The sequence below is a fragment of the Ranitomeya imitator genome, chromosome 6 (assembly GCF_032444005.1).
Source record: "Ranitomeya imitator isolate aRanImi1 chromosome 6, aRanImi1.pri, whole genome shotgun sequence".
NCBI classification, from domain to species: Eukaryota; Metazoa; Chordata; class Amphibia; order Anura; family Dendrobatidae; genus Ranitomeya; species Ranitomeya imitator.
In genome coordinates this window covers 15713147-15734918 of record NC_091287.1, presented here as the reverse complement: position 1 = coordinate 15734918, position 21772 = coordinate 15713147, and the positions used below count along the sequence as shown (strand labels likewise).

Genomic DNA, 21772 nt, shown 5'->3' with positions numbered 1-21772 from the left:
AGCACTATAACAAATGGCACTTTTACGCGTTATCGGTTCCAGTCTCACCTGGTCTCTAGAGCATAAGGGCCCATACGAGGACAATGGTATTATGGCCAATAATAGTTGAGGACTTGTTGGTGATTTTGCATTGACATCCACGAGCTTCAAGTTTAACCACTAAATCCAGAAATCGATTGGGCCGTGTCTTGTATCCCGGCTGCTGACGGCTCCCACAAGCTCCAGGAATCATTATGGGGTGCTGGCTTGGTGAGTCTTTCTGCTCCATATTTATCCAAGAAAACCTCCCTCGTCAAACTGGGTGACAACTAATGGCAGCCATGTGGCCGTATTAATCCAGCAGGCAGACACCGCTCCTCCAGAAAGGAATAGTCAATTCCCATATTTGTTGAGATCACGGGCGACACCAATCATTTATTATGTGAAGTTCTCCCACATCCAGCAGGAAACAGGATCCCCGGGAAGGAAGCGCGAAAGATTAATTTTAGAGCCCAGTCATCTTCTCACATAATTCAGAAAAGTCACAGCGGCCGTGTAGAGCGCACACGACGCATGTTAGGCTACTTTCACACTAGCGTTTTTTGCAATACGTCGCAATGCGTCGTTTATGGGAAAAAACGCATCCTGCAAAGTTGTTTGCAGGATGCGTTTTTGCCCCATAGATTAACATTAGCGACGCATTGCCACACGTCGCAACCGTCGTGCGACGGTTGCGCCGTGTTGTGGCGGTCCACCGGAAGCAAAAAACGCTACATGTAACGTTTTTTTGCTGCCGACGGACTGCTTTTTCCGACCGCGCATGCGCGGCCGGAACTCCTCCCCCACCTCCCCGCACCTCACAATGGGGCAGCGGATGCGATGAAAATCTGCATCCGCTGCACCCGTTGTGCGGCGCAAACAACGCTAGCGTCGGTAGTAGCCTTATCAGAGCCGGCATGTCCACACTAATCACTGTATACAGGATCATGTGTACCGACAAGTGGTATGGGGTCATGTAAGAGATAAGCTACATGTACATAGGCGTAGTATTATAGTAGTTATATTCTTGTACATAGGGGCAGTATTATAGTAGTTATATTCTTGTACATAGGGGGCAGTATTATAGTAGTTATATTCTTGTATATAGGAGCAGTATTATAGTAGTTATATTCTTGTACATAGCGGCAGTATTATAGTAGTTATATTCTTGTACATAGGGGCAGTATTATAGTAGTTATATTCTTGTACATAGGGGGCAGTATTATAGTAGTTATATTCTTGTATATAGGAGCAGTATTATAGTAGTTATATTCTTGTACATAGCGGCAGTATTATAGTAGTTATATTCTTGTACATAGGGGCAGTATTATAGTAGTTATATTCTTGTACATAGCGGCAGTATTATAGTAGTTATATTCTTGTACATAGGGGCAGTATTATAGTAGTTATATTCTTGTACATAGGAGCAGTATTATAGTAGTTATATTCTTGTACATAGGGGGCAGTATTATAGTAGTTATATTCTTGTATATAGGAGCAGTATTATAGTAGTTATATTCTTGTACATAGCGGCAGTATTATAGTAGTTATATTCTTGTACATAGGGGCAGTATTATAGTAGTTATATTCTTGTACATAGGGGGCAGTATTATAGTAGTTATATTCTTGTATATAGGAGCAGTATTATAGTAGTTATATTCTTGTACATAGCGGCAGTATTATAGTAGTTATATTCTTGTACATAGGGGCAGTATTATAGTAGTTATATTCTTGTACATAGCGGCAGTATTATAGTAGTTATATTCTTGTATATAGGAGCAGTATTATAGTAGTTATATTCTTGTACATAGCGGCAGTATTATAGTAGTTATATTCTTGTACATAGGGGCAGTATTATAGTAGTTATATTCTTGTACATAGCGGCAGTATTATAGTAGTTATATTCTTGTACATAGGGGCAGTATTATAGTAGTTATATTCTTGTACATAGCGGCAGTATTATAGTAGTTATATTCTTGTACATAGGGGGACAGTATTATAGTAGTTATATTCTTGTACATAGGAGCAGTATTATAGTAGTTATATTCTTGTACATAGGGGCAGTATTATAGTAGTTATATTCTTGTACATAGGGGGCAGTATTATAGTAGTTATATTCTTGTATATAGGAGCAGTATTATAGTAGTTATATTCTTGTACATAGCGGCAGTATTATAGTAGTTATATTCTTGTACATAGGGGCAGTATTATAGTAGTTATATTCTTGTACATAGCGGCAGTATTATAGTAGTTATATTCTTGTACATAGGGGCAGTATTATAGTAGTTATATTCTTGTACATAGGGGGCAGTATTATAGTAGTTATATTCTTGTATATAGGGGCAGTATTATAGTAGTTATATTCTTGTACATAGGGGCAGTATTATAGTACTTATATTCTTGTACATAGGGGCAGTATTATAGTAGTTATATTCTTGTTTATAGGGGCAGTATTATAGTAGTTATATTCTTGCACATAGGGGCAGTATTATAGTAGTAGTTATATTCTTGTATATAGGGGCAGTATTATAGTAGTTATATTCTTGTACATAGGAGCAGTATTATAGTAATTATATTCTTGTACATAGGGGGCAGTATTATAGTAGTTATATTCTTGTACATAGGAGCAGTATTATAGTAGCTATATTCTTGTACATAGGAGCAGTATTATAGTAGTTATATTCTTGTGCATAGGGGCAGTATTATAGTAGTTATATTCTTGTTTATAGGGGCAGTATTATAGTAGTTATATTCTTGCACATAGGGGCAGTATTATAGTAGTAGTTATATTCTTGTATATAGGGGCAGTATTATAGTAGTTATATTCTTGTACATAGGGGCAGTATTATAGTAGTTATATTCTTGTACATAGGGGGCAGTATTATAGTAATTATATTCTTGTACATAGGGGGCAGTATTATAGTAGTTATATTCTTGTACATAGGGGCAGTATTATAGTAGTTATATTCTTGTACATAGGGGCAGTATTATAGTAGTTATACTCCTGTACATAGGGGCAGTATTATAGTAGTTATATTCCTGTACATAGGAGCAGTATTATAGTAGTTATATTCTTGTACATAGGGGCAGTATTATAGTAGTTATATTCCTGTACATAGGAGCAGTATTATAGTAGTTATATTCTTGTACATAGGGGCAGTATTATAGTAGTTATATTACACATGGTGGGAATATATTTTTCTAGTGTCGCCCTTTTCCCCTGTACAGTTAGTAATTTTTTTTTTTTATCATTTATATTCTAATTTTGCAGGAGTTATAAGACGCGATTTAATAGTGTCTCTCAGACTGATCAACTTGTTGCAACCTGGAAGAAGAAGCGGAAGGAATCCAGTAACACTGACAGTGCGGGGCCCCTGGGGACGCTCAGGTAATGGTCCGATTCTCTGTGGCAGCCATATCATGTTATTCTCGCCCGTCCTTCATTATCTCTGATTTCCAGGTTCTCGGTGTTCGGCCTGGGTTCTCGAGCATACCCACATTTTTGTGCCTTTGGACACGCTGTAGACACCCGACTAGAGGAGTTGGGGGGAGAACGAATCCTGGAGATTGGGGAGGGCGATGAGCTCTGCGGGCAGGAGGACTCTTTCCGGGCTTGGGCCAAGGCCGTGTTCAAGGTGAGATATGATTTTAATATGACTCTCATGCCATTATACGATTGTGCCCCCGGTAACCAGTATGTTTGTGACTATTTAGGTCTACAACTTCAGGAATCTTTGGGTAAAAGAAAAAAAAATCACTAATGAATGGATTGTTTCACAGCAGGATGTAAAGCAAGATGTTGTTTTTATTAGTCCAGAGTGTAGCGTGTTGTACTGACATCTGGTGGACAGAATATAAACTGCAGTATACTACTGTGCATTTTATGTGGAAAATGTCCTGAAGCTATTAAATGACATAAAAGGAAAGAAACCTTGTGACTTGTCTAGTTCTCACAGATAATCAGAGGGTGAGGATGGAAGCCATTAATCACCTAGACTCACACCACCCATCCTTATCTACCAGAAGATAAAGCCGACAATGGTCTTTAGTCCTCGCCCTGTTCTCCATCACTTTCCTCTTGGGTCAGGATGGGGTGGAGATAAAAAGTGACATCTGAAAATATAGAAAAACAAAAAGGATTTAAAGCTGTATAATATTGTCCAGCAACTGTGCTGCACCCACCTCCAGAGCTGCATTCACAATTCTGCTGGCTGGTATTTGGCGCCTGTCTCCAGTTTTTCTCCACCAGCTATATCTTTACCATACTTACCATATGCGCTCCCCCAATGCACAGGGAAGCAGCAGAATTGTGATTTCAGCTCTGGTTGATGGCAGAGTAGATCAGTATCATTATTTGCATCCTGTTTCCATTTCTTACACTCCTGACGGTGGCTGAGTGTCGGATCGGCCGGTGCGGTGCGTGCGCCCAGGTCTCGCCTATGACTAGTGTTGAGCATTCCGATACCGCAAGTATCGGGTATCGGCCGATATTTGCGGTATCGGAATTCCGATACTGAATTCCGATACTTCCCGCGTATCGGATACCGGAATCGGAAGTTCCCAGAATTCAAATTGAACGCAGCAGCCAATGAGGAATGAATGAAAGTGTGGGCACATCCTGTTTAGCATGGTGGGCATGTAAGTACTGGCAAGGCTTGGATTGGCTGCTGAAATGATGTCACTCTGCACTATAAAAAAGCGCTGCCGCCATTTTGCGCTCACTCTGCTGTGATTTCAGTTAGGGACAGGACGCTGTGTTCTAACTGAGGGCCAGTCGAGCTAGCTAATTGCTTTATTTTCCTTTCCAAAGGCTAATTTAGCAAAACGCTGTGTGTTCTTCACTGTTCACCTTGCTCTTGCCTTGCAGCGCTGTTTTAACAGCGTTCTGCAAGGTCTCTGTGTGTGTGTGTGTGTGCAGCTCACTCTGTAGTCTGTGTGCAGCCATATACCCGGTTGTATTCAGCTCAGGGGGGGTTCACACTGCCTCACACAGTTGTTCTTTTTTGCTCTTAGTGCAGCCTGCTGCACATTTTTTCTCAAATTTCCTATTAGTGTTTTTCCACCAGTCTCCAGCTCTATTGTGGAAAAACACTACATAGGATAACCTAGAGGGGGGTTTTTGGGCCTTGCAGCGCCGTTTACGGCTGTCTGCACGGTCTCCGTGTGAGCCCAGCTCGCCCTGTAGTCTGTGTGCAGCCATAGCCGGTTGGATTCAGCTCAGGGTTCGTTACTGGCTCATACCTTGAGAAAAATTTTCCTTTTTTTCAAATAGTGCAGCCTGTTTAAAATTTGAAAAAAAAAATTCCTATTAGTGTCTTTCCACTCGTATCCAGCTAAATAGTGGAAAAACACTATATAGGATAACCTAGAGGAGGGTTTTTTGGCCTTGCAGCGCCGTTTACGGCTGTCTGCACGGTCTCCGTGTGAGCCCAGCTCGCCCTGTAGTCTGTGTGCAGCCATAGCCGGTTGGATTCAGCTCAGGGTTCGTTACTGGCTCATACCTTGAGAAAAATTTCCCTTTTTTTCAAATAGTGCAGCCTGTTTAAAATCTGAAAAAAAAAATTCCTATTAGTGTCTTTCCACTCGTATCCAGCTAAATAGTGGAAAAACACTATATAGGATAACCGAGAGGAGGGTTTTTTGGCCTTGCAGCGCCGTTTACGGCTGTCTGCACGGTCTCCGTGTGAGCCCAGCTCGCCCTGTAGTCTGTGTGCAGCCATAGCCGGTTGGATTCAGCTCAGGGTTCGTTACTGGCTCATACCTTGAGAAAAATTTTCCTTTTTTTCAAATAGTGCAGCCTGTTTAAAATTTGAAAAAAAAAATTCCTATTAGTGTCTTTCCACTCGTATCCAGCTAAATAGTGGAAAAACACTATATAGGATAACCTAGAGGAGGGTTTTTTGGCCTTGCAGCGCCGTTTACGGCTGTCTGCACGGTCTCTGTGTGAGCGCAGCTCGCCCTGTAGTCTGTGTGCAGCCATAGCCGGTTGGATTCAGCTCAGGGTGCGTTACTGCCTCATACCTTGAAAAACAATTTCCTTTTTTTCAAATAGTGCAGCCAGTTTAAAATTTGAAAAAAAAAATTCCTATTAGTGTCTTTCCACTCGTATCCAGCTAAATAGTGGAAAAACACTATATAGGATAACCGAGAGGAGGGTTTCTTGGCCTTGCAGCGCCGTTTACGGCTGTCTGCACGGTCTCCGTGTGATTTAAACTAGCTCTGTAGCCCGATCTGCACCAAAAAAAAGGTTAAGTTCACCAAACACAACTTACACTTGTGTAGGCCACATTTGCAAAATAATAAAGTTTAGTCCACAATTTACAACATTAGTGTTTCTTACACCTGTTAGGAGGAGCATTACAGGAATAAGCACACTAAGGCCTTAGTACTTTTCTGCTTATCTTTATCTGTCAACCAAGATGAAGAGGGCAGGGAGTAAGGCACGTGGGCGTGGGCGCGGAGCAGGGAGAGGAGCAGGGAGAGGACGTGGTGATTCTGTGCCTGCTGCGGGCGCCGGTGACTCGTCGTCACTCAGTTTCAGCAGGGAACAGTCCTTCATGCGCAGCTTTGTCGGAGAGCGCCGTGCACCGCTGCTGCGTGAAGACCAAATTGAAGCCGTTGTCGGGTGGATGGCAGCTAACGCCTCGGCATCGACTTCAGTTAGTGCCACATCCTCTCAGGCACAGAGCACTGGAGAGCAGCCATCTGTCTCTTCACCACCTGCCAAATTGGCCAGGCAGTCAGAGAGCCCAGGACAGGAGCCGTCTCTACTTCTGTTCTCTGAATCTCTTGGCTTGGAAACAGGGGGCCAGCCAAGCAGCATTGGAGAAATGGAAGAAGAGGCAGTGTGCAGTGATGCCCAACACCTTTTTCTCTCTGACTCTGAAGAGGCAGGTGGGCCAGTGCCTCCGGTGACCACAGCGCAGTACGCATCTGATGATGAAACTCAGGTGCCGCTTTCTCGTGCGTACTGTGCTGCTGAGACTACCCAGGAGGAGCAGTTGGTGGCAGAGGGTAGTGGAGATGATGAGGTCCTTGACCCATCGTGGCGTGAGGAACAGGAAGGTGGTGGGAGCAGCTCAGAGGAAGAGCTTCCTCTTACGGGCCAAAGAGGGAGAGGGAGGGGGAAGACTGCGGAGCCTGTAGCCTCCACTTTGGCACCCGTTAGGAGCCTGTCTCTTTCCAAAGCCAAAAAGGGCGCTCCCAAGACTTGCAGTGCCTGGTCCTTTTTTGACACAGTTGCAGATGACATTTGTTTTGTCAAATGCAAGCTGTGTCATCATAAAGTAAAAAGAGGGAAAAATGTCAGCAACCTCAATACCACAAATATGTGGAAACATGTGCGGACCAGGCACGCGGTGGAGTTACAGAAACACACTGAAGATGTAGGCCAACCAACAGCGGCAGCTACCACCTCTTCAGCTCGTGTTGCCTCTTCCTCCAGCTCACGCACAGCTGGTTTGGCTTCCTCCCAGAGACCTTGTGTAATTCCACCCACAGCACCACCTTCCCAATCATCCTCACACTCCCAGTCTACTCTACAGCCATCGGTAGTACAGGCATGGGAGAAAAGGCGGGTATTCTCGGCCAACCACCCCCGAGCACAGGCTCTGAATGCAGGCATTGCCAAACTGTTGTCCCTGGAAATGCTCTCGTTCAGGCTGGTGGAGACTGACAGCTTCCGTGACTTGATGGCATTGGCAGTCCCACAGTACAAGGTGCCCAGCCGCTTTTACTTCAGCAGGCAGGCTGTCCCTGCCCTGCACAGGCATGTTGAGGCAAACATAAAACATGCGCTACTGAACGCCGTCAGTAGCAAGGTCCACCTCACCACCGATGCGTGGACCAGTCAGCATGGACAGGGGCGATATGTTTCCCTCACTGCCCATTGGGTTAATGTTGTTGAGCCAGGTACAGATCGTGCGAGTGGCGCAGGACGTGTCCTGCCCACTCCAAGGATTGCAGGAATCCAGTCTGTACGCATCGACTCCTCCTCTTACACCAGTTCCTCTGATTCCTCTCTGCAGGATCCGTCACAGTCCACCCCCACATGGACCCGTGAACGTTTACCTATGACCGACATGAGCACAGCCGTGGCCAAACGTCAGCAGGCCGTCTTGAAACTAGTTTCATTGGGGCATCGAAGCCACACAGCGCAGGAGCTCTGGAATGCTATAAAGCAGGAGAGCGATGTGTGGTTACTGCCAGCGAATCTCCAGCCAGGCATGGTAGTGTGTGACAATGGCCGAAATCTGGTGGCAGCTTTGGCCCTTGGCAACCTCACTCACATCCCATGTCTGGCACATGTGCTCAATTTGGTTGTGCAGAGTTTTCTGAGGGACTATCCGGATCTTGATGCCCTGCTGCACAAGGTCCGCCTAGAGTGTGCTCACTTGCGGCGTTCCAGCTTGGCCAGATCCCGCATTGCTGCTCTGCAGCGCCGATTCCGCCTTCCGGAACACCGCATCATATGTGACCTACCTACCCGGTGGAATTCCACGTTACATATGTTGGAGCGGTTGTGTGAGCAGCAGCAAGCAGTTATGGAGTACCAGCTGCATCAGGCGCAAAGAAGTCGCAGTCAGCGCCGATCAGACTTCACAACCACAGAGTGGGCCACTATGAAGGACGTCTGCCAGGTTTTGCGTCCTTTTGATTATTCCACGCGGATGGCAAGTGCAGATGATGCACTAGTCAGCATGACTGTCCCCCTTATCTGCCTGCTTCAGCAAACTTTGCAAGGGTTAAGGGATGATGTGGTGGAAGAGGTGGAGGATGAGGAGTCACCTTTTCCATCAGCTTCTGGAGAGTCAGCGCCACGTGGTTCCTCACAAAGGGGTACGCAGGGGCCAATTTGTGAGGAGGATGAGGAGGAGTCAATGGAGGAGGAAGAGCTCCGTCCAGAGGAGGGAGCGACACAATTGTCCAGTGGTCAGTGTGTACAGCGAGGGTGGGGTGATGACGAGCGGGCAGAGATCATGTCTCAAGCAGGGGACAGCGTTTCTGGGCCGGTTGGCACTCTGCAGCACATGGTGGATTTCATGCTGCAGTGCCTGAGAAACGACCGCCGCATCGACCACATTCTCAACATGCCTGATTATTGGGTGTTCACCCTCCTCGATCCTCGCTACCGGGACAACGTCCAAAACCTCATCCCTGCGTTGACCCGGGAGCGTAAATTGCGGGAGTACCACGACACACTGGTGAATTCCATCATCTTCTCCTGTCCAACTGAGAGGAGTGCTGCTAGTGCTTTACAAAGCAGCTCAGTGCGTCGAGGCAGTGGGGGAGGCTCTGCCCAAAGAGGGAGCAGAAGCAGTGCCTCTGCCCAAGGCAAGCCCAGTATGGCACAACTCTGGCACACTTTTGTGTGCCCGCCCCAAATGTCTACACCATCACCGGCGGCTCCAGTCAGCAGGAGGCAACGGTTCCGTCAGATGGTGACAGACTACATGGCTTGCCCTCTTACTGTACTCCCAGACGGCTCTTCCCCGTTCAAGTTTTGGGTCTCTAAGCTGGATACATGGCCAGAGCTAAGCCAGTATGCATTGGAGGTGCTGGCTTGCCCTGCGGCTAGTGTCTTATCGGAACGTGTCTTTAGTGCCGCAGGTGGTGTACTAACAGACCGTCGCATGCGACTATCCTCCGATAACGTTGACCGGCTTACTTTCCTGAAAATGAACCAGGCCTGGATCTCGCAGGAATTTGCCACTCCTCTGCCTGATTAAGTAATTGGGTGTCATCCAGGTCTCCTGCTGTGTTCATCTTTCTACCACCTGAACTGCTATTCCTGGGCTCCAACACCGCCAGTTGCGGCTCAGAAGTGCAGGCTGCACAGTAAAAACATACGACCCAGTGTTATTGGGTTTCAGTAACGTCAGCTGATCCCCAGCTGTGTAGCCGGCAATGTGTCCTGCGACCGCCACGCTGGCACAACAACCTAAATGTAAGGGAACCTGTCCCCCCCCCCCCCCCCCGTCGTTTGTTACTGAAAGAGCCATCTTGTGCAGCAGTAATGCTGCACAAGGAAAAGGTAGCTCTTTTTTTTTAGCTCTTTGCACACGCAGAACTTAACACTTATAAAATGTGTTCACTGATACCGTTATACCGTCCCGGAGCTGGGACTTTCCTTCGTAATGTGACGCAGCACAGCCGTCATTCCTACCCCCTTGGTGCCATGCGCTGCCTCCTCAGCGTTGTTTTAAGCTGTCACGGAGCCTGCGCTGTTCTGTTATCCCTTGGGCATGCCCTATTTGCGCTGCCTGTCTTCTGACATAATTTGGTGTCAGGCTGGCTGCGCCTGTGCGGCCGCGGTGCCCGAGATCCCGCCTCGCAGTGTCTTCTGATTGAGTCACACTGCGGGCCTGGGATCCATGGGCATGCGCAGTGCATATCTTCCCCTCGGGCTCTCGCTCATTTCCCTCCGCCTTCTTTAGACTGTGCGCCGTCAGCTGATCCCTAGCATGCCACGGCCGTGACACCGCACAGTCTGAAGAAGAGGGAAGGAGGGGAGTGAGAGTCGAGGTTATGCACTGTGCATGCCCATGGTTCCAAGGCCCGCAGTGGGATTACGTTAGATGAGACTGCGAGGTGGGATCTGGAGCAGCGTGGACGCACAGGCACTGACAGCCTGACACCAAATTATGTCAGAAGACAGGCAGCGCTAATTGGGCATGGCCAAGGGCTAACAGAACAGCGCAGGCTCCGTGGCAGCTTAAAACAACGCTGAGGAGGCAGCGCACGGCATCAAGGGGATAGGAATGACAGCTGTGCTGTGTCCCATTACGAAGGAAATTCGCACCTCCGGAACGGTTTAACGGTATAAAGGGACACATTTTTAGTGTTTACTTCGGTGTTTGCAAGGAGCATAATTAAAAGAGCAACCTTTTCCTTTTGCATCCTTAGTGCTGCACAACATGGCTCTTTCAGCTACAAACGTCTTGGGGGGGGGGGTTAAAGGTTTCCTTTCAACTTGCTCCAATCAGGCTTCGGCCTACACTCTGTTCCTCTGCTCCTCCTGCTGTCCCTGGGCTCTAACACCGCCAGTTGGTGCCTGGAAGTGCTGTGTGCACAGTCAACAGTCGCTCCTCTGTTATTGGGGTTCAGTAACGTCAGCTGATCCCCAGCTGTGTGTGCGGCAATACCTCCAATCTGCTCCTCCTGCTGTCCCTGGGCTCTAACACCGCCAGTTGGTGCCTGGAAGTGCTGTGTGCACAGTCAACAGTCGCTCCTCTGTTATTGGGGTTCAGTAACGTCAGCTGATCCCCAGCTGTGTATCCGGCAACGTGTCATGCGACCGCCACGCTGGCACAACTAAAATGTAAGGGGACCTGTCCCCCCCCCCCCCTAGGCGTTTGTTACTGAAAGAGCCACCATGTGCAGCACTAATACTGCACAAGGGAAAGGTCGCTCTTGAAATTATGCTCCTTGCAAACGCTGAACTACACACTCATGTAATGTGTCCCCTCACACCGTCCAACCGTCCTGGAGGTGGGACTTTCCTTTGTAATGTGACGCAGCACAGCCGTCATTGCTACCCCCTTGGCACCGTGCGCTGCCTCCTTAGCGTTGTTTGATTCCGTCATGGACCCTGCGCTGTTATGTTATCCCTTGGCCATGCACAGTTTGCGCTGCCCGTCCTCTGACATCATTTGTTGTCGTCCTGGCTGCGCCTGTGCGTCCACGCTGCCCGAAATCACACCTCGCAGTGTCGTCTAATGTGATCCCACAGTGGGCCTGGTATCCATGGCCATGCGCAGTGCATATACTAGCCTCTCACTCCCCTTCTTCACGCTTCTTCAGACTAGGCGGCGTCAGCTGATCCCTAATAGCATGCCACGGCCGTGACGCCGCACAGTCTGAAGAAGCAGGAAGGAGGTGAGTGAGAGGCGATGATATGCACTGCGCATGCCCATGGATCCCTGGCCCGCAGTGGGACTACATTAGATGACACTGCAAGGTTGGATCTCGGGCAGCTTGGACGCACAGGCACTGCCAGCCTGACACCTACATGATGTCAGAAGACGGGCACCGCTAACTGTGCATGGCCAAGGGATAACATTACAGTGCGGGCTCCGTGACAGAACCAAACAACGTTGAGGAGGTGGTGCCCGGCACCAAGGGGGTTGGAATGACGGCTGTGCTGTGTCACATTACAAAGGAAAGTCCCACTTCCGGGATGGTTTGACGGTGTGAGGGGACACATTATATGAGTGTGTACTTCAGCGTTTGCAAGGAGCATAATTTTCGGAGCCACCATTTTCCATGTGCAGTATTACTGCTGTACAAGATGGCTCTTTCAGCAACAAATGCCTGGGGGGGGGGGTTAAAGGTTCCCTTTCAACTTGCTCCACTGCAGGCTTCGGCCTACACTCTGCTCCTCTTTGATTCCCTGGGTTTCAACACTGTCAGTTGCCACCTGGAAGTGTTGTCTACACAGAAAAAAACACTAGGTGATGTGTCAGTGGGGTTCAGCACCGCCAGCTGTTCCCCTGCTGTGTAGTCGGCAACGTGTCCAGCACAAGCCACGCTGGCACAACAGAACAAAAGCTGCCACCAGTGCAGGCTTCGGCCTACACTCTGCTCCTCTCCTCCTCCTGCTGACCCTGGGCTCAAACACCGCTAGTTTTTGCCCGGAAGTGCTAGCTGCACAGAGAAAAACACCAGCCAATGTGTTAGTGGGGTTCAGCAACGCCAGCTGTTCCCCTGCTGTGTAGCCGGCAACGTGACCTGCAAACGCCATGCAGGCACAGGAACTGAAATTAAAAGGGAACCTGGCCCCACCCCCCCAGGTGTTTCTATGTATAACAGCCACCTAGTACAGCAGTACTGCTGCATTTGTACAAGGTGGCTGACTTTTTCTCCTTGCCCACGTGGAACTCAACACGTACAAAATGTGTCTCATTGAGACCATTCCACTGTCCCTGAGGTGTGACTTTCCTTTGTAATGATACGCAGCACCCCCCTTGGTAGCGTTTCCCGTCTTTTGTCATCATGGTTAGCTGGCTGCGCCTGTGCATCCGCCCTGCTAGAAACAACGCCCCTCGTTGTCATATTTATTTTGTCAGCGAGGGTGTGGTTTATGGGCACGAGCAGTGCATATGTTCGCCTGTCTTAACTCATCTCCTTCCGCCTTCTTCAGACTGTGCGGCCTCCTGGCCGTGGTAGGCGATAAGGGATCAGCTGAGGCCGCCCAGTCTGGAGCAGGTGTAAGGACATGTGTAAGCGGCAAACCTATTTAGTGCACCAGGGCACGAATCCCAGCACCGCAGTGTGATTTTTTAAAAACACACTGTGGGTCTGGGATTCATGTCCATCGCTAACCGCAACGGCCGACATGAAATGAGGTCAGAAGACAGGAAGCGCTCACAGCGCATGGCCAAGGGATCACAATAGCGCAGACTCCTGTACAGCAAATAACAACGCTCAGGAATCTGCGCCCAGTACCTAGGTGCAAATTTTGACACCTGTGCTGCGTCTCGTTAAAAAGACAAGTCACGCCTCCACAACTGTTTGACAGTATAATGGGCTAAATAGTGTACGTGTTTAATTCAGCGTGTGCAAGGAGCAAAATTAAATAGAGCAACCTTTGACTTGTGCATCATTAATGCTGTTCAAGGTGTGGCTCTTGTACCTTGCAACACCTGAGGGGGGGGTTAAAGGTAACCTTTGAAATTGGTTCAACTAGGCTTCGGCCTACACTCTGCTCCTCTCCTCCTCCTGCTGACCCTGGGCTCAAACACCGCTAGTTTTTGCCCGGAAATGCTAGCTGCACAGAGAAAAACACCAGCCAATGTGTTAGTGGGGTTCAGCACCGCCAGCTGTTCCCCTGCTGTGTAGTCGGCAACGTGTCCAGCACAAGCCACGCTGGCACAACCGACCAAAAGCTGCCACCAGTGCAGGCTTCGGCCTACACTTTGCTCCTCTCCTCCTCCTGCTGACCCTGGGCTCAAACAACGCCAGTTTCTGCCCGGACATGCTAGCTGCACAGAGAAAAACACCAGCCAATGTGTTAGTGTGGTTCAGCACCGCCAGCTGTTCCCCCGCTGTGTAGCCGGCATCGTGTCCAGCACAAGCCACGCTGGCACAACCGACCAAAAGCTGCCACCAGTGCAGGCTTCGGCCTACACTTTGCTCCTCTCCTCCTCCTCCTGCTGACCCTGGGCTCTAACACCGCTAGTTTTTGCCCGGACATGCAATCTGCACAGAGAAAAACACCAGTCAATGTGTCAGTGGGGTTCAGCAACGCCAGCTGTTCCCCTGCTGTGTAGCTTGCAACGTGACCTGCAAACGCCACGCAGGCACATGAACTGAAATTGAAGGGAGCCTGCCCCCCACCCCCCCAGGTGTTTCTATGTATAACAGCCACCTTGTACAGCAGTACTGCTGCATTTGGACAAGGTGGCTGACTTTTTCTCCTTGCACACGTGGAACTCAACAAGTACAAAATGTGTCTCATTACAGACCATTACAATGTCCCTGAGGTGTGACTTTCCTTTTTAATGACACGCAGCACCCCCATTGTTAGCGCTGCCCGTCTCCTGACATCATTGGTTGGCTGGCTGTGCCTGTGCGTCCCCCCTGCCCGACACAACGCCCCCCGTTGTCTCATATATTTTGACTGCGAGGGTGTGATTGATGGGCACGAGCAGTGCATATGTTCCCCTGTTTTCACTCCCCTCCTTCCGCCTTCTTCTGACTGTGCGGCCTCATGGCCGCGGCATGCGATAAGGGATCAGCTGAGGCCGCCCAGTCTGAAGCAGGTGTAAGGACATGTGTGAGCGGCGAACATATTTACTGCACAAGGCCACGAATCCCAGCACCGCAGTGTGACTTTAGGAAAAGCCACTGTGGGTCTGGGATTTATGGCCATCGTTAACCGCACCGGCCAACATGAAATGAGGTCATGAGACGGCCTGCACTAACAGGGTATTGCCAAGGGATAACACAAGAGCGCAGTTTCCTGTACTGGAAATAACAACGGTAAGGAATCTGCGCACAGCACCTAGGTGTAAATTTGTACACCTGTGCTGCGTCTCCTTAAAAAGACTAGTAGTCACGCCTCCACTACTGTTTGACAGTATAATGGGCTAAATAGTGTACGTGTTTAATTCAGCGTGTGCAAGGAGCAAAATTAAATAGAGCAACCTTTGACTTGTGCATCAATAATGCTGTTCAAGGTGTGGCTCTTGTACCTTGCAACACCTGAGGGGGGGGTTAAAGGTAACCTTTGAAATTGGTTCAACTAGGCTTTGGCCAACACTCTGCTCCTCTACTCCTCCTGCTGACCCTGGGCTCAAACACCGCTAGTTTTTGCCCGGAAATGCTAGCTGCACAGAGAAAAACACCAGCCAATGTGTTAGTGGGGTTCAGCACCGCCAGCTGTTCCCCTGCTGTGTAGTCGGCAACGTGTCCAGCACAAGCCACGCTGGCACAACAGAACAAAAGCTGCCACCAGTGCAGGCTTCGGCCTACACTTTGCTCCTCTCCTCCTCCTGCTGACCCTGGGCTCAAACAACGCCAGTTTCTGCCCGGACATGCTAGCTGCACAGAGAAAAACACCAGCCAATGTGTTAGTGGGGTTCAGCACCGCCAGCTGTTCCCCTGCTGTGCAGCTTGCAACGTGACCTGCAAACGCCACGCAGGCACATGAACTGAAATTGAAGGGAGCCTGCCCCCCACCCACAGGTGTTTCTATGTATATCAGCCACCTTGTACAGCAGTACTGCTGCATTTGTACGAGGTGGCTGACTTTTTCTCCTTGCCCACGTGGAACTCAACACGTAAAAAATGTGTCTCATTAGAGACCATTACAATGTCCCTGAGGTGTGACTTTCCTTTGTAATGACACGCAGCACCCCCATTGTTAGCGCTGCCCGTCTCCTGACATCATTGGTTGGCTGGCTGTGCCTGTGCGTCCCCCCTGCCCGACACAACGCCCCCCGTTGTCTCATATATTTTGACTGCGAGGGTGTGATTGATGGGCACGAGCAGTGCATATGTTCCCCTGTTTTCACTCCCCTCCTTCCGCCTTCTTCTGACTGTGCGGCCTCATGGCCGCGGCATGCGATAAGGGATCAGCTGAGGCCGCCCAGTCTGAAGCAGGTGTAAGGACATGTGTGAGCGGCGAACATATTTACTGCACAAGGCCACGAATCCCAGCACCGCAGTGTGACTTTAGGAAAAGCCACTGTGGGTCTGGGATTTATGGCCATCGTTAACCGCACCGGCCAACATGAAATGAGGTCATGAGACGGCCTGCACTAACAGGGTATTGCCAAGGGATAACACAAGAGCGCAGACTCCTGTACAGCAAATAACAACGCTCAGGAATCTGCGCCCAGTACCTAGGTGCAAATTTTGACACCTGTGCTGCGTCTCGTTAAAAAGACAAGTCACGCCTCCACAACTGTTTGACAGTATAATGGGCTAAATAGTGTACGTGTTTAATTCAGCGTGTGCAAGGAGCAAAATTAAATAGAGCAACCTTTGACTTGTGCATCATTAATGCTGTTCAAGGTGTGGCTCTTGTACCTTGCAACACCTGAGGGGGGGGTTAAAGGTAACCTTTGAAATTGGTTCAACTAGGCTTCGGCCTACACTCTGCTCCTCTACTCCTCCTGCTGACCCTGGGCTCAAACACCGCTAGTTTTTGCCCGGAAATGCTAGCTGCACAGAGAAAAACACCAGCCAATGTGTTAGTGGGGTTCAGCACCGCCAGCTGTTCCCCTGCTGTGTAGTCGGCAACGTGTCCAGCACAAGCCACGCTGGCACAACAGAACAAAAGCTGCCACCAGTGCAGGCTTCGGCCTACACTTTGCTCCTCTCCTCCTCCTGCTGACCCTGGGCTCAAACAACGCCAGTTTCTGCCCGGACATGCTAGCTGCACAGAGAAAAACACCAGCCAATGTGTTAGTGTGGTTCAGCACCGCCAGCTGTTCCCCCGCTGTGTAGCCGGCATCGTGTCCAGCACAAGCCACGCTGGCACAACCGACCAAAAGCTGCCACCAGTGCAGGCTTCGGCCTACACTTTGCTCCTCTCCTCCTCCTCCTGCTGACCCTGGGCTCTAACACCGCTAGTTTTTGCCCGGACATGCAATCTGCACAGAGAAAAACACCAGTCAATGTGTCAGTGGGGTTCAGCAACGCCAGCTGTTCCCCTGCTGTGTAGCTTGCAACGTGACCTGCAAACGCCACGCAGGAACATGAACTGAAATTGAAGGGAGCCTGCCCCCCACCCCCCCAGGTGTTTCTATGTATAACAGCCACCTTGTACAGCAGTACTGCTGCATTTGTACAAGGTGGCTGACGTTTTCTCCTTGCCCACGTGGAACTCAACACGTACAAAATGTGTCTCTTTGAGACCATTCCACTGTCCCTGAGGTGTGACTTTCCTTTCTAATGATACGCAGCACCCCCCTTGGTAGCGCTTCCCGTCTTCTGACATCATTGGTTGGCTACTTGCGCCTGTTCGTCCGCCCTGCCTGAATAAAATGCTCCTCGTTGTCTTAATTATTTTGACTGCGAGGGTGTGATTGATGGGCACGAGCAGTGCATATCTTCGCCTGTCTTAACTCATCTCCTTCCGCCTTCTTCAGACTGTGCAGCCTCATGGCCGCGGCATGCGAGAAGGGATCAGCAGAGGCCGCCCAGTCTGAAGCAGGTGTAAGGACGTGTGTGAGCGGCCAAAATATTTACTGCTCAAGGCCACGAATCCCAGCACCGCAGTGTGACTTTAGGAAAAGCCACTGTGGGTCTGGGATTTATGGCCATCGTTAACCGCACCGGCCAACATGAAATGAGGTCATAAGATGGGCAGCGCTAACAGGGCATTGCCAAGGGATAACACAAGAGCGCAGACTCCTGTACAGCAAATAACAACGCTCAGGAAGCTGCGCCAAGCACCAAGGCGTTATTTTGGACACCTGTGCTGCGTCTCATCAAAAAACCAAGTCACGCATCCACTACAGTTTTACTGTAGAATGGGGTAAATTGTGTATGTCTTTCATTCAGCGTGTGCAAGTAGAATGAAATAGAGCAACCTTTCACTTGTGCAGCATTAATACTGCACAAGGTGTGTCTCTTGTACTTTGTAACACCTGAGGGGGGGGTTAAAGGTTTCCTTTGAAATTGGTTCAACTAGGCTTCGGCCTACACTCTGCTCCTCTCCTCCTCCTCCTGCTTCAACACGGGCTCTAACATCGCAAGTTTTTGCCCGCAAGTGCTAGCTGCACAGATAAAAACACACGCCATTGTGTTAGTGGGGTTCAGCAACGCCAGCTGTTCCCCCAGTGTGTAGCCGGCAAAGTGTCCTGCAAACGCAACGCAGACACAAAGCTGCCTCCAGTGCAGGCTTCGGCCTACACTCATCTCCCCCTGCTTACCCTTTGCTCCAACACCGCTAGTTGGGGCTCTAGGAAGACAATCTTTAATAGGCAAGGCAACGCATCCGGGTTCCAGCACCGCCAGCTGGTTCTCGGCAGTGTTCTTGTCACAGGTACTCCCTCGTGCCAAGCCTGGTTTCAGCACCGTCAGCTGTTTCCGGGTTGTGTCAACTTCACTGAGACGCCTATGCTTGCCCCGTCGTGGGGCGGTCGAGTTAGCCAACTCCAGGGTGCCTCCAGTTTAGGAGCTTCCTATGTGGGCTGCGTGAACTGGTAGTCAAGGCTGGTTCTGTAGTGCCAGTAGGCCCAGCTCCCCCTGTAGGACTGTTGGGGTTCGGTAACTGCGGCTGCCTCGCGGCCTAGCTGTTCTCTCCTCTCCTGTGGGCCTTGGGGTCCACCACCTGGTTCCAGCACCGTCAGCTGGTTCCGGGCCGAGCCTTTGGCTTAGGTGCCTCCTCCTGGGTATCCGAGTTCCGCCAACGCCAGGCGGTCCTTGGTAGTGCTTTTAAGCGCGGGCACCTACAGCTTAGTAACCGGGTTCCAGCACCGTCAGCTGGTCCTCGGTCGTGCCATTGGCTCTTGCACACTGGGGCAACGCATCCGGGTTCCAGCACCGCCAGCTGGTTCTCGGCAGTGTTCTTGTCACAGGTACTCCCTCGTGCCAAGCCTGGTTTCAGCACCGTCAGCTGTTTCCGGGTTGTGTCAACTTCACTGAGACGCCTATGCTTGCCCCGTCGTGGGGCGGTCGAGTTAGCCAACTCCAGGGTGCCTCCAGTTTAGGAGCTTCCTATGTGGGCTGCGTGAACTGGTAGTCAAGGCTGGTTCTGTAGTGCCAGTAGGCCCAGCTCCCCCTGTAGGACTGTTGGGGTTCGGTAACTGCGGCTGCCTCGCGGCCTAGCTGTTCTCTCCTCTCCTGTGGGCCTTCGGGTCCACCACCTGGTTCCAGCACCGTCAGCTGGTTCCGGGCCGAGCCTTTGGCTAAGGTGCCTCCTCCTGGGTATCCGAGTTCCGCCAACGCCAGGCGGTCCTTGGTAGTGCTTTTAAGCGCGGGCACCTACAGCTTAGTAACCGGGTTCCAGCACCGTCAGCTGGTCCTCGGTCGTGCCATTGGCTCTTGCACACTGGGGCAACGCATCCGGGTTCCAGCACCGCCAGCTGGTTCTCGGCAGTGTTCTTGTCACAGGTACTCCCTCGTGCCAAGCCTGGTTTCAGCACCGTCAGCTGTTTCCGGGTTGTGTCAACTTCACTGAGACGCCTATGCTTGCCCCGTCGTGGGGCGGTCGAGTTAGCCAACTCCAGGGTGCCTCCAGTTTAGGAGCTTCCTATGTGGGCTGCGTGAACTGGTAGTCAAGGCTGGTTCTGTAGTGCCAGTAGGCCCAGCTCCCCCTGTAGGACTGTTGGGGTTCGGTAACTGCGGCTGCCTCGCGGCCTAGCTGTTCTCTCCTCTCCTGTGGGCCTTCGGGTCCACCACCTGGTTCCAGCACCGTCAGCTGGTTCCGGGCCGAGCCTTTGGCTAAGGTGCCTCCTCCTGGGTATCCGAGTTCCGCCAACGCCAGGCGGTCCTTGGTAGTGCTTTTAAGCGCGGGCACCTACAGCTTAGTAACCGGGTTCCAGCACCGTCAGCTGGTCCTCGGTCGTGCCATTGGCTCTTGCACACTGGGGCAACGCATCCGGGTTCCAGCACCGCCAGCTGGTTCTCGGCAGTGTTCTTGTCACAGGTACTCCCTCGTGCCAAGCCTGGTTTCAGCACCGTCAGCTGTTTCCGGGTTGTGTCAACTTCACTGAGACGCCTATGCTTGCCCCGTCGTGGGGCGGTCGAGTTAGCCAACTCCAGGGTGCCTCCAGTTTAGGAGCTTCCTATGTGGGCTGCGTGAACTGGTAGTCAAGGCTGGTTCTGTAGTGCCAGTAGGCCCAGCTCCCCCTGTAGGACTGTTGGGGTTCGGTAACTGCGGCTGCCTCGCGGCCTAGCTGTTCTCTCCTCTCCTGTGGGCCTTCGGGTCCACCACCTGGTTCCAGCACCGTCAGCTGGTTCCGGGCCGAGCCTTTGGCTAAGGTGCCTCCTCCTGGGTATCCGAGTTCCGCCAACGCCAGGCGGTCCTTGGTAGTGCTTTTAAGCGCGGGCACCTACAGCTTAGTAACCGGGTTCCAGCACCGTCAGCTGGTCCTCGGTCGTGCCATTGGCTCTTGCACACTGGGGCAACGCATCCGGGTTCCAGCACCGCCAGCTGGTTCTCGGCAGTGTTCTTGTCACAGGTACTCCCTCGTGCCAAGCCTGGTTTCAGCACCGTCAGCTGTTTCCGGGTTGTGTCAACTTCACTGAGACGCCTATGCTTGCCCCGTCGTGGGGCGGTCGAGTTAGCCAACTCCAGGGTGCCTCCAGTTTAGGAGCTTCCTATGTGGGCTGCGTGAACTGGTAGTCAAGGCTGGTTCTGTAGTGCCAGTAGGCCCAGCTCCCCCTGTAGGACTGTTGGGGTTCGGTAACTGCGGCTGCCTCGCGGCCTAGCTGTTCTCTCCTCTCCTGTGGGCCTTCGGGTCCACCACCTGGTTCCAGCACCGTCAGCTGGTTCCGGGCCGAGCCTTTGGCTAAGGTGCCTCCTCCTGGGTATCCGAGTTCCGCCAACGCCAGGCGGTCCTTGGTAGTGCTTTTAAGCGCGGGCACCTACAGCTTAGTAACCGGGTTCCAGCACCGTCAGCTGGTCCTCGGTCGTGCCATTGGCTCTTGCACACTGGGGCAACGCATCCGGGTTCCAGCACCGCCAGCTGGTTCTCGGCAGTGTTCTTGTCACAGGTACTCCCTCGTGCCAAGCCTGGTTTCAGCACCGTCAGCTGTTTCCGGGTTGTGTCAACTTCACTGAGACGCCTATGCTTGCCCCGTCGTGGGGCGGTCGAGTTAGCCAACTCCAGGGTGCCTCCAGTTTAGGAGCTTCCTATGTGGGCTGCGTGAACTGGTAGTCAAGGCTGGTTCTGTAGTGCCAGTAGGCCCAGCTCCCCCTGTAGGACTGTTGGGGTTCGGTAACTGCGGCTGCCTCGCGGCCTAGCTGTTCTCTCCTCTCCTGTGGGCCTTGGGGTCCACCACCTGGTTCCAGCACCGTCAGCTGGTTCCGGGCCGAGCCTTTGGCTTAGGTGCCTCCTCCTGGGTATCCGAGTTCCGCCAACGCCAGGCGGTCCTTGGTAGTGCTTTTAAGCGCGGGCACCTACAGCTTAGTAACCGGGTTCCAGCACCGTCAGCTGGTCCTCGGTCGTGCCATTGGCTCTTGCACACTGGGGCAACGCATCCGGGTTCCAGCACCGCCAGCTGGTTCTCGGCAGTGTTCTTGTCACAGGTACTCCCTCGTGCCAAGCCTGGTTTCAGCACCGTCAGCTGTTTCCGG

The 21772-nt window shown here is 51.1% G+C and overlaps 1 protein-coding gene across 2 annotated transcripts in view; it reads left to right on the top strand.

Moving 5' to 3' along the window:
* Nucleotides 1–21772, top strand: part of NOS3 (nitric oxide synthase 3) — a 103973-nt gene that overhangs the window by 59002 nt on the left and 23199 nt on the right. For both annotated transcript variants that reach the window (XM_069729240.1, XM_069729239.1), the window contains exons 15-16: nt 3290–3406; nt 3479–3653. In XM_069729240.1, coding sequence (XP_069585341.1) covers nt 3290–3406; nt 3479–3653 — 292 coding nt within the window. The remainder of the gene's footprint in view (nt 1–3289; nt 3407–3478; nt 3654–21772) is intronic.